Genomic DNA, 13,532 nt, shown 5'->3' with positions numbered 1-13,532 from the left:
AGTCCATAGCTACACTCTTCCTTGAGTCATTTTTAACATATCATTTTGAAAATGAAACATAGTAATAGTTTTATAACAATACTTAACAATTTTTTTCATTTTCTGTATTTTATGATAGGACCTAGAAGAACTGAATTATGAGAGAGCATCAGACAACATCATTATGAGGCTGATGGCATTATCATTCCAGTATAGTGATTGTTGGATCATAATATATATCAAGAGAACCTTAAATTCAGGGTAGGTTAGGTTTTTTAATCCAAGTCTTATTCATATTTCTTGTTATCAATTCACTTTTTGGGGGGAAAGGATATTCTTTTTTTAAATTTTATTAATTGTACAAAGGAGATTCATTGTGATTTTTACATGCATCCATGAATGTATTTGACCAAATTAATCTCTACTATGTTGCTTTGTCTTAACCCTTCCCCTCATTTAAAGTTTGTTTTCTTAATGTATTTCATTGTATTATTTTCATACTACCCCTTGTGGTGATTTTTGTCTCCAGGCACTGTGGCTAGATGGCCCAAGATATCCGGAGCTGCTGTTAATCCTTGTTTTAATGACCTGTAGTAGCTCAGTCTCAAAACAAGGCCCTCTCTCAAGATGGCACTTCATCACAGTTTTTTTAGATACGAGGAATGAAAGACTGTTTGATGCTTGCCTGTCATGTTTGGGGAGTTACTGTCCTAAATCCTGTACTGGATTTAATGCACTGGGAGGTACAGGCTTGTCCCACAGGTAAAGTCTGCCAGGCTGTTGCAAAGGCTGCCTAGTTGCCTTGCAGAGGCTTTGATTCCCTTCCCATTAATCTCCTCTGTCAGTGTTCTGTTTTACCCTGCTTTTCAGCTGTCCTTTCCCCCTTGAGTCTTGGTTGTTCTCTTCCAATCTTCCCAACACAATGTCCCCTTTTTCCCCCAGACTCTTCTTTCAGGATACCTCAGTTGTCTGCTTTGACATAGTTATGTGAATACTTTGCCTGTTCTTCTCGTTTATTTTAAATAGGGATTCTCAAGATGGTGGCACAATCATAGGAGATGACACAGGCTACTGTGGACATAATGTGCATATTGTCCCCTTCTCTCACCTTCAATGCTTTTAAGAATTACTGCCTTATTCATTTTATTTTAAATCATGACTCTAGCTCAATTTATCATTATGTTTCTCCTTTCCTTTACTATTAAACATGACGTATGATTTCTTCCTCCTTCTCTTTTATTCCCTGCCAGTTGGCTTTTCTCCCTAATTCTGTACTGATCTTTGTCTTTCAAAGGTCATTTGTAATTTTCTCATGATCTTCTCCAACAACACTTTTATCTTTCACTACTTTCAAGTATTTATCTCAATGGTCAGTGCTTTCTTTTTTGAAACTGTTCAGTTCCATGATTCTTTAGTGTTTTTGACTTTCTACATTCCTAACTACTTCTCTCTGCTTTTATTTCTTCTTTTTTCTAATTTCTAAATAATTTCGTTTTCTTCCTTCTTATTCTACTCATTGTACATCTAATCTATTCTTATTGCTTTAGTCATTATCTGTGTATATAATTATTACATTTAATTCTGCAGCTACAATATCTCTTTGAGATTTCCAACATGCATCTCTATTTTTTTTTGGAGAAGGAGTGGGTCGTGAGGCTTGAGCTCTGGGCCTGGGCACTCTCCCATAGCTCTTCAGCTCAAGGCAAGTGCTCTATCACTTGAGCCACAGTGCCGGTTTACTGGTGGCTAATTGGAGATAAGAGTCTCACAGACTTTCCTGCTGGGCTGGCTTTGAACCACGATCCTCAGATCTCAGCCTCCTGAGTAGCTAGGATTACAGGCATGAGCCACCAGAGCTCATGTTATTAAATATTATCAAACATTTTCACCTTGATATTCCAGAGTCTCAAACTTTACATAATCAAATATGACGTCGCCTAATTGTATCTCCACTTACTTGTCCCTTAGCTATTTTTGGCATTGCCTTTCTTTTCTAGAAAATAATTTATCTTTTGGATTCAACCACTGCACTTTCTCTTCCATCTGTTTCCTCTCCCTATGTGTATCAGCGATGTCTTAGTTCAGATTCTCCATTTATAAGGACTTTTGTAGCAGACTAACACTGTCTTCTCACCTTTCACTTTCCTCTACATGATGTTTTTGTACACTTACGTGATATCCCTAAAAACAAGCTCTGGTTATTTTGTTGTTATAACAAAAAACTTTTACAAGCCTGGAGCTGGTGGCTCCTACCTGTAATGCTAGCTACTTAGGAGATTTGAGGATCAAGGTTTGACGCCAACCTGGGCAGGAATGTCTGTGAAACTCTTATCTCCAATTAATCACCCAAAAACCAGAAGTGGAGCTGTGGCTCAAGTGGTAGAGTGCTAGACTTGAGCAAAAGAGCTCAGGAACAGTGCTCAGACCCTGAGTTCAGGCTCTACAATGGACAAAAAAAAAAGTTTTTACAGAGTTAGTTATTATGTACTTAATACATACGAGTGACTCAATCTAACATTCAGACATCAGAATATAATCCTAATGTATTTTCAGGTGTATTTTTCACTGCTTTCCATATCAACCAAAAGGTCTGATCAGTCATTGGCCAACATTCTCCTTCTTTCCCATTTCTAGTTTTGTTCCTAATTTCTTTCTTCCTACATATTTTCTATTTCTAAATTGTCTAGTGAAATTGTGCTTATTTTCAGCACCTATTCCCAAATACTTCTTCCACTCAACTTTTCCACAACACCTACTGATACACAGATTCAGATACGATCTCTATCTTTTGAAATGCTTAGCTCTCTACTTTTTTCCTCATCTTTGCTATTATTTATATTATCTTTTTGTAATATGTTTACATCATAGAGCACACCGCTTTTATATGATAGATGCTTGATAAATATCCATTGGCTGAATGAATGGATCTTTTTGCCAAGCTGCAAGCTTGGCTTATTCTTTTTTTATTCCTTTTGTACTATAAATATATACCATATAATTCATAATAGAAGATTTTGTATATTTTTAAATTTAGTTATTAGAGAAGATATCAATATCTTAGGCATTACCTGTGTGCTTTGCTTTCTTTACCTTCTTTCTCAACTCCATTTTGTTTACTGCTGTGCCATACTCTATACATAATTATTACCATATAGGGGTAAGTGTACATTGCAGTCTTTTAGTAATAAATATTTTGGTTCTTCCTCTTTTCTGTTAACAGTAACCTCTGGCAAATTATTTAGTGTAGTTTTCCTTTCTATTAGAAGTAAAAAGTAAAAATAATTCAAGTCTAAAAATTTCACTTTGAAGGTGAATAAGGGCTGTAAGAGGACTGGCACTTGCTTGTGGAACATTTTAAAGCATTATCTAGAACTTGGAAGTATTTTAAGTATAACTGATTTGGAAATTTTCTAGTATCATTTTTAGCTTACTATCTACCTATAATTCTGGTGGAATAATTAAAGTATAGGGGAGAATAAGAGGAGATTTAAACTTAGTTTTACCCAAGATTTTTTATGAAAAAAGAATGGTGGGGATGTAAAGGGTCACTCGTGGTAATGCAATGCTCTAAAATACAAGTATTTTCAGACTTTGAGTATCTCAGTTCTATGTTCTTGTCACATTTATGAAGTGTTTTAATGAACTGACCAGATGGGGAAATTTAAAATACAGAAGAAACTGAATTATCTCAGTAGTTTAGACCATTAGTTATTGAAGAAGGATGTCAGTAGTCCATGAGAACACCCCTTGGTTCAATGGTCTGCTAGGAAGACTCATCACATATATGTATGGATATGATTTATTGGAATATAAAGTTCCAATTCAGAATTCACAAGAGAATCTTATGAGGCAAACTCCAGAGGAAAGAGGAAGCTTCTCTCCTAATTCACACAAAATAGTACTTAATTTCCTCAGCAGCAAACTAATAACACTTACAAACTTCTGTCCAGCATGTAAGGTTATTAGAAACAAAGGACCCAAGGTTTATATTGAAGAATGTTATGTAGGTACCATGTGTTTAGCACTGGTCAAAGTTTCAAACTCTAAGAAGGAAAACAAGTATTTAACAAGATCTATATTGTTTGTTCAAGCACAGTGAGCCACTCTCACCAACTTATTACTCTTATGGGAAACTTTCCTGACAAAGAAGCCAACTCAAAGGAAAAAGGAGCCAAAAAAATGAAGGGAGCCATTATCCTGATGTTTTTGTGCTCCTAGATCCAAGAATGTTTCCCCTTGAACTTCTCGATAACAAAAGCCAGTAATGCATAGGGTGCAGGCAAACATTCATGTCTGACCTGCTTAGTAGCCATAGAAAGAGAAAAAGAGTATTTTTTTTTGTCGGTCTTGGGGCTTGAACTCTGGGCCTGGGCACTGTCCCTCAGCTCTACACCTCAAGGCGAGCGCTCTACCACTTGAGCCACAGTGCCATTTCTGGTTTCCTGGTGGTTTATTGGAGATAAGATTCTCACTGACTTCCTGCGTGGGCTAGCTTTGAACCATGATCCTCAGATCTCAGCCTCCAGAGTAGCTAGGATTATAGGAGTGAGCCACCTGTACCCGGCTTCATAATGGTTTTTAAGGGAAAAGATCCAGGAAATATTTTGGGTATTCTGGCTGTAGTCATATGGTTATATCTGGACTTTCTACTGCAACTGGGAAGATAGAATATTCTAGTTGGCTAGGCTTTGGTCATAATCATCTCTAGGGCTAATAAAATGATGGGCTAAATTTCTCCCCTTACCCATCATCCTCTATACATCAACATCCTGTAGTTAACAGCACTATTAAAATATGGAAGTAAATCATATTTTTTCTGAACAGTGCAATGTGGGCAAAAAGCATGACTTTGCCCACATTTTTATTATCTTAGCTATTATGAAATGTGGAAAACAAAGTAAGTACAACCAGGTTGCAAATGAGTAAAAGCATAGTAATAAAATTCTTCTTAGGTATCATCTTACAGAAAAGACACTTCATCACCTCGCATTGATTTATGCAGCTTTGGTTTCTTCTGGCCTTAAATCTGAAGAACTGGATGTAAAGGTATTATTTTCCTGTATGTTTGTTCATAAACCAGAATTAGCCAGGTGCTGATAGCTCATGCCTGTAATCCTAGCTACTCAGGAGACTGAGTTTGGAGGCTCATGTTTTATTGCCAATCTGGGCAGGAAGCCTGTGAGACTCTTATACTCTTATCTCCAATTAAGCACCAAAAAAAGCTGGAAGTGAGCCAGGCGCTGTATGTAGCTATTCAGGTGGCTGAGATCTGAGGATCACAACTCCATTCAAAGCTAGCCTGGGCAGAATGAGATTCTTATCTCCAATAAACTACTCAGAAAAAGTCAGAAGTCATGCTGTGGTTCAAGTGGTAGAGTACTAGCCTTGAGCAAAAAAGCTCAGGAACAGTGTACAAGCCCTGAGTTCAAGCCTCAGGACTTGCACCAAAATAAAAAATATATATATTAAAATATATATATATATGAACTCATGTGCCGAGTGAAAAAAGGCACTAAATTGACAAAGTAAAAACTGCTTGAAACTGGAAAATTGAGAGGAATGTTGGGTTGGGAGGGATGAGGGAGAATGATAAAAGGGGTGATATCAATCAAGATGCAATCTGGTTATAAACTGATCAGTTGAATGTTAACACAAAGGTGTTAACTCCTTATGGTAACTACCAAAAGATAATAAAAATAAAACTTTAAAAGTAAAACATTAAATGCTTTTAAAAAGAGGAAAAAACTGCTTGAAAGCCAAATAAAGAACAGCTTCTAATAAATAAAGAACTTAAACTTCACATAGCACAAGCTGTAGAGCACCTGCCTAGCATGCTTGAAACCCCATGAATTCAAAAAAGCATGAGTTCAAACCCCAGTACAAAAAAAAGAAAAAAGAAAAGAGGGAAGGTGGCTCAGTGGTAGAGTGCTTGCCTTGCCTGCATGAGGCCCTGGGTTCCATTCCTCAGCACCACATAAGCAGACAAAGCTGGAAGTGGCGCTGTGGCTCAAGTCATAGAGTGCTAGCCTTGAGCTGAATTGCTGAGGGACTGTGCCCAGGCCCAGAGTTCCGGCTCTAGGACCAAAGAAAAAAGAAAAGAAAAGAAAGAAAACTCGGCCATTCCCAGCCTGTATATTACTGATACTTCTAAAGATCTGTACTGATATTCTAGCCCTCAAGTAGAAATGTCCACAATGAAGAGCCTACAAGTACCTCAAACTCTTCATGTCTAGAGTACAACTCATCATCCTACTCAAGCTTATTTTGTAGCATCACTGTTTTAGTATAATCAATAGTGAATAGTGAAGTCCTTTTTACTAAAAACAAAAACAAAAAAACACCTTTTCATTGTTATAAAAGTGATTTAGAGAGGGGTTGCAGTTAGTGAAATCCCCTTTTTTAACTCTGCCATGTCTCTAACATATGCCTCTCCTATGCTCCACTACCATTGCTCTCAATTAGGCCTCATTTGCCTCTGATTGAGTTTTAAAGCACCTTCCTAACTAATCACCCTTTTTGTACTTTCCCCACTCTATCACATTGGTATAGACACCAGTTACACTTCTGAAATAGAGCTGTGAAATTTTCACTACTTACACTATAAACTTATGGAGGCAAGAGAACATGTCTATTTATTTTTGTGTTCCTGACACTTGCACAAATCCAAGCAGATGGTAGGCTCTTGCAAGTATTCACCTGTACATTGACATTTCTTGCTTAAAGATCTTCTATTTCAAAAGAGAGTTTTCTATTTCAAAAGAGAATTCAAACTTTTCCACAGTTTAACCCCAAGTAATCCTTCCTTTAACTTCATAGTTGAGAACTATTAGGTTTAATCTAAGAAAGGCAAAATAGGAAATACTACTAGTGATTTTCAATTGCCATTCTGCCTAACAATACTAAAATGTATTTGCAAAAACTTTATGAGTAAATGCAGAATGGAAGTGAAGAAAAACAATTTAGTTCCAAAGTCAGAACATGTTAGGATATACATTTAAAGAAGGAAAGAAAATTGGTTGTTGCCACAAAAAAATATCCTGGTTTTTCACACAGATGCATTAATATATTTAAAATAGCCTTAAAGAATCCATTGTTGATAGGTACTAATGCATAGCTTGTAATCCTAGCTACTTAGGAGGTTGTGACCTGAGGATCAGGGTTCAGAGTCAGCCTGGGTAGGAAAGATTGTGAGACTCCAATTGCTCACCAAAAAGCTGGAAGTGGAGCTGTGGCTCAAGTGGTAGAGTGTCAGCCTTGAGCAAAAAAGCTCAGGGACAGCATCCAGGTCTTGCTTTCACGGCCTATGACAGGAACAACAGGCCAACTTCACTAATTTTCTGACGTACTATAATCTTGCTGACTTTGTTGTGTTAGTTACTAAGAGCTACTCACTAAAACCTAACAGTATTTTTTAGAAAATCTAGTTTTAAATTTTTTTTTTTTTTTTTTTGGTCAGTTGTGGGGCTTGAACTATGGGCTTAGGCACTGTCCCTATGCTCTCCAGCTCAAGGCAGGTGTTCTACCACGTGAGCCACAGTGCTACTTCTGGTTTTCTAGTGGTTTATTGGAGATAAGAGTCTTACGGCCTTTCCTGCCTGCGCTGGCTTTGACCCGTGATCCTCAGATCTCAGCCTCCTGAGTAGCTAGGATTACAGGCGTGAGCCATTGGTGCCCGGTTAAAATTTTCTTTTAATTTCAAAGTTTTTGAGTGCTAATTTTGCTTTTTGATATTTCCTATAATGTAACATATAATATATATTTTTTAGCTTGTAATTACTCCAGGAGGAGAAAAGACTGCATCAATAATTCGTCAAATTGCTGATCACAGTTTAATGAGCTCCAAAAGAGATCCTCATGAATGGCTGGATAAATCATGGCTTGAAGTTTTACCATCCAAGGTTTATTTTTTAATGTATAAATTAGATTATCTACCACGCAAATAAGAATACGTATAATTTCTCCCTCCCTCTTTCCATTCCTCCCACTCTTCCTTCTTTCTTTCCTTCCTACCTACCTTCCTTCCTTCCCTCTGGTAGTACTAGAGTACAAACTCAAGTCTTCTAGGCAGATAGATACTCTACAACTTGAGCAATGCTCCCACCTTCTTTTTTTAAATTATTTTTCAGGTAGGATATCACATTTTTGCCTGGGGCTGGCCTTGGACCTTGGTCCTTCTACTTATGCCTCTCATGTAGCTGAGATTACACCACCACACCCAGCTTCTTGAGTGTCTGGGTGACTTTTTGCCAGAGTAGCCTTGAACCTAATCCTCCTGATCTCTGCCTCTTGCATGGCTAGATTGTGAGACATTGGGTCTGGCTAATTTCCTTTTGGTAGTGTATTTTTCCAGATGCCCCAAATTAAGTGGTAGGTTCAGTGACAAAAATTTTAGCATAAATGGGTCACTTTTGAAAGACTGCTGGCTGATTATTCCTTAAACTGTTTCCTAGGAAGAAATGTACTTACTTGATTTTCCATGCATTAACCCATTGGTGGCTCAGCTGATGTTAAATCAAGTGCCTTCGCTGCATTGGCTATTATCAGCAACCCCATGTCAACTTCAGGAAATTCTACCCAGCGTTCCAGAAAAAGTGTTAAAGGTTAGCTAAGATCTATATTCTTGTATTTCTCTCCCGTTTCCATTTAAGTATCTATTTTTTATAGGAGTTTCAAAATTAAGGTAAACAACTTTATTTTGAACTTCACATAAGCAAAGAAACTACTTGAATTAAATTTCATATCTAATTCCCATTGGTTGCTAGTCAAAGTTATATTTAAAACCTGTTTTTATATAGGAAGGGGAAACAAAGGAGAAGCCAACAATGCTTGATAAGAAATGTACTCATTATCTTGCTCATGTAACTGTAACTCCTCTGTACGGTATTTTCACAATAAAAAAAAAAAGAAAAGAAAACCCTATTTTATATGGACTAGTCAGTGAAATTTATCAAGCTCTGAATCATTTTGAAACAATATTGTGTCCATAAATAGTTGTGTGCCCTGTTCACATGTTCACACTGCATTACCTCTTCCAAAGCCCTTAAGTTCTTCGTTTTAGCAATAAAAAGAACATTAGCCTTACTGGTAATTTTTTAAAAAATTTTTTATTGTAGGGCTGGGAAGGTAGCTCAATGGTAGAGTGCTTGCCTTGCATGCATGAGGCCCTGTGTTTGATTCTTCAGCACCACATAAGTAGAAAAAAGCCGGAGTGGCGCTGTGGCTCAAGTGGTAGAGTGCTACCCTTGAGCTGAAGAGCTGAGGGACAGCGCCCAGGCCCAGAGTTCAGGCCCCACAACCGGACCCAAAAAAAATAAAAAAAAAATTTTATTGTAAAGATACTGTATAGACGGGTTACAGTTACATCAGTAAGGTAATGAGTACATTTCCTTTCAAGCATTGTTACCCGCTCCTTTGTTTTTCCCCTACTAACCCTTCCCTCTCCACCTTCTCCACTCCCCCCCTCCCAAGTTGTCAAGTTCATTTCCAAGATAGTATCTTGTATGTCTCATTGTTACAGTGGGTCAGACTGTATCCTTGTTTCAGCATGTTGTTATTTCCCTTACCTTCCCCAAATTAGAAAAATGTATATAAAACTCTTACCAAGAAAATAGTACTTGTGTATAACTTGCATCACTAAAATTTTTGTCATATTTGCTGTAAATCTAAAACTACTCAAAAAATAAATTTTCCAAAAATTGTGTCATAGCTAGGGATGGGGCTCACGTGGTGGCAGCATGCCTACCTAGCAAGCAGGACGCCTGCCTTCAAACAAACAAAAAATCAAAATATATTAATGTAACAATACAGAAACAAAAAAAGGAAAAACAACTTCTATTATAAATGTGTAGGAAATAAATGCAAACAATAGTGTTTTTCTTTTAATTATGGTCTTAATATACAGATCAATATAATATCTGTGGATAGACTATTTACAGACTTTGCTTTCTTTCCATATAGATAAGCATCATTATTGGAGTGACATGCTTTCTGTGTAATAAACATTATTACCTATGAGGCTAATGTTTGTATTATATGACATTAATTAGCTTCTTTTTATCTTTAGCATTTTTGTAGCATCACTTCCTTATTCAAGATTAATTCTTCCTCCATAACAAAATCACCTCCAAGTTTATCACCTCTGGAAGACAGGAATGAGATTAGTAACTTTATTTCTCAGAATTCAGCTTCAGACCTTTCAGACTCTGCCATTCAAGAGCATAATAATGACTATTGCTCATACTTAGAATCAGAGGAGACAGTGAAGGAAGACACAAACATCCCTACAAATTACAACTCTTCTTTCATGGAACTAAGAAAAACCCCATGTATTTTACCTCCTGTGACTTCTTACACTCTAACCAGCAATTTGAAAAGCTTTAATTGTAGCCCCAATGTTGAACAAAGCAGTCCTTTTCTGATTAATACAGCAACCAAGAAATCAGTTTGTAACTCCTTTCCAAATCAGAATGATCCTGGGTCAGATATCTTTTCTTTGGGTCTAACACAGATAAATCGTGAAACTCAGAGGGGAACAACCCCTAATTTCATAAATTATCAGAAAAAAAGACCACAAGGAACAAAAGAAGTATCTGCCCCTATGTTTTCAGTAGAGGACTCTCTCTCGTCATGGGACTTTCGTCATGGGAACTTTAGGAAAAATGTATGTAAGAAACAAAATCACTCATTCAACTTGAAATATGGAATAGAGTCTACCTATGACAAATGGTACTCTCAAAAAGATAATTTACTTACTAATCAGCAGGAGTCTCTATCAGATGAATTGGAAAGTTTTACATGTGAAAGTTCAAATATTGGGACTACGACTTTGTGGAGACAATTACCATCTGTTCCCAGTTTGAATGTATTCAGTGTTTCTGACTCTAATGCAAATCAAAAAGAAATCAGCAGCCTTAATATGTACCCAAGACCTGGAAAATGTTCAGGACAGAAAAGGTATCTTGAATCATCATCTAATTCAGGAGACAAGGAACCATTAACAGGTAACAATAATCATTTATATAACTATTTCAATTTTAACTTTAAAAACATAGAACCAAAGTCAGGTACTGGTGGCTCATGACTGTAATCCTCGTTATTCAGGAAACTGAGATCTGAGAATCATAGTTTGAAGCCAGCCTGCTCAGGAAAGTCCATGAGACTCTCCAATTAACCACCAGAAAACCAGAAGTGGCACTGTAGCTCAAAGTGGTAGAGCTCTAGTCTGAGCAAAAAAATCTCAGAGACAGCACCCAAGCCAAATTCAAGCTCCATGACTAACAGGAGGGGGGAAAAAAACCCCACACACACACCCCAAAAAAAACCCACAAAAGACAGAACCATTTCCAAATTTTAACAAAATTTTAATGTTAACACTTAAAATGCTCCAGAAACTTTTAGGTCAAAGAGAAAATCAGAACTTTTGGACCTAAAAACATAAAAAATACAAAGAAAATATGTCAAACTGCTTCAGCTTTAAATGAACTAAGCATTCAATTTGAAAAGTTAAAAATAAAATTATATGGATCAGATCACTTCTCAGACTTGTGGCTAAGATCAAACATAACAATACATGGATAACAATATATGGATATCCATATATAAATAATATGTACATTAGCATACATGATTAACAAATGGGAATTACTAAGTAGGTACAACCATGGGAAAGCTGTCAGATATAGAAAAAACCTTATATTCTTAGAAACTTTATACTTGGCTTTGTGGGCTGATATGCAGAAAAGAACTGAATTCTATCATGCTGATAGCTTGAAATCAGCTAGAGAAATTGGCAGTCATTAGAAATCAGGTTTTTCCCTATTTCTGGTAATCCCACTTTGTAAAATGCTTGTTAAATATTTACCAGCAAACTCCAGGTACCTAACCCAGCTCTCTCATAGCTTCACAGAGAAGGAAGAGAATCCTGTTATCATTAACAGCCCCAGACTTGGGGCTGGGCTTGCTCAAGTGGTAGAGTACCTGCACAGCAAGTGTGAGGCACTAAGTTTAAATCTCACATGATTACTCATGTGTAAACATGTTTTTTAGTTTGAGGTAAAAATCTGTTTTCCTCACTAAACACACAACTCCCCAGGAAATTATATCCCTAATGAATATGATCTTTCTCACTCTAGAGGCTATATGTTTATGAGAAGACAGTCATAGTGAAATAGGAATAGTAAGGGAAACTAAGAAGAAAAGGAAAACAAAACAGACTAATAGAATTGCATACATTCTCATGACATTGTTTTAAAAAAGTACAGATAGAATAGGTATTTGCGTGAGGTTCACAGTCAGGGTAAGCTTCTGACATATTTAGTTTAGGATGAGATAGAAACCTTCAAGAACTAGGAAACCCTGGCTTGCTTCCGAAGCCAGTGGCTCGTGTCTATAATCCTAGCTCTGAGGATCATGGTTTGAAGCCAGCCAGGCAGGAAAGTCCATAAGACTCTCTTCTCCAATTAACCACCAGAAAACCAGAAGTGGTACTTTGGCTCAAAGTGGTAGAGTACTAGCCTTAAGCAAAAAACCTCAGGATAGTGCCCAGGACCTGAGTTCAAGCCTCATGATTGACAAAAGAATCAGGAAACACTTTAGAGATGATTGTAGTATAATTTCACAGAAGAAATTAAAGTCCAGGGAGATTTCACTATTTACACACAGTATGTACATAGTAATTTTTAGTACTATACCTGTGGCTAGACATGCACTTATGTTTAAAATATTATTTTAATACTTTTATCCTAGATTGGAAATTTTAACAGTATAAATTGATAAGATAGGATCCACTCATATTTTAGAAAAAAATAACTACACTTTACTATTATATGTAATAAAATAGTTTTCCCTTTTCTCCTTTGAACAGGGTCAATGTACTCAAAATTACCACCACAGAAAAAAAGACGCCTAATGTATGAAAAAGTTCCAGGAAGAAGTGATGGACAAACTCGGCTGAGGTTTTTTTGAGAGAGGGAATGAGCAGTGTTAAATGCCAGATTCTCCTGCTTTTCATCATCTAGTAGCAAAATTATTTAGATTTGCATATATATTTTAAAATGCCATTGTTTTCATGTTCTTAGTGTTTCTCTATTAAAATTTTGTACTATATATTGTCTAATGGCTTGCATTTTGTAAGTAAAATTTTCTAATTACCAATTTAAATAATAATTATCATATCCAAAATATATTCCAGAACTGCTTAAACATCACAAGCTTTCTAGTGAATCCCTATCACAGACTACCTCTCTCCCATAACTATACTTCCGGAGTTAACTAGGGCAAAATGAGGCTTGGGAAACTTCCCTTTTAAGTGTTGTCTTCCCGGGGCTGGGAAGGTGGCTCAGTGGTAGAGTGCTTGCCTTGCATGCCTGAGGCCCTGGGTTCCATTCCTCAGCACCACATAAGCAAAAAGAAAAAAGCCGGAAGTGGCACTTAGCCACAGCTAAGAGGTAGAGCGCTAGCCTTGAGCTGAAGAGCTGAGGGACAGCGCCCAGGCCCAGAGTTCAGGCCCCATGACCGGACCCCCCAAAAAAAAAACAACAACCCTTAAGTGTTGT

General features: G+C 36.9%; 1 protein-coding gene across 1 annotated transcript in view; it reads left to right on the top strand.

The window, feature by feature from the left end:
- Shoc1 (shortage in chiasmata 1) overlaps window positions 1-13,055 on the top strand; it is a 73,830-nt gene extending 60,775 nt beyond the window's left edge. The window contains exons 23-28 of the mRNA XM_042695850.1: window positions 119-240; window positions 4,932-5,025; window positions 7,746-7,877; window positions 8,430-8,579; window positions 10,043-10,979; window positions 12,842-13,055. Of these exons, the coding sequence (XP_042551784.1) occupies window positions 119-240; window positions 4,932-5,025; window positions 7,746-7,877; window positions 8,430-8,579; window positions 10,043-10,979; window positions 12,842-12,942 (1,536 nt within the window). The 3' untranslated portion in view covers window positions 12,943-13,055. The remainder of the gene's footprint in view (window positions 1-118; window positions 241-4,931; window positions 5,026-7,745; window positions 7,878-8,429; window positions 8,580-10,042; window positions 10,980-12,841) is intronic.
- The last annotated feature ends 477 nt before the right edge of the window (window positions 13,056-13,532 follow it).

Source organism: Dipodomys spectabilis, unplaced genomic scaffold (genome assembly GCF_019054845.1).
Source record: "Dipodomys spectabilis isolate Male_0828 unplaced genomic scaffold, ASM1905484v1 ptg000006l, whole genome shotgun sequence".
Lineage (NCBI taxonomy): Eukaryota > Metazoa > Chordata > Mammalia > Rodentia > Heteromyidae > Dipodomys > Dipodomys spectabilis.
This window is presented reverse-complemented; position numbering and strand designations above follow the sequence as displayed.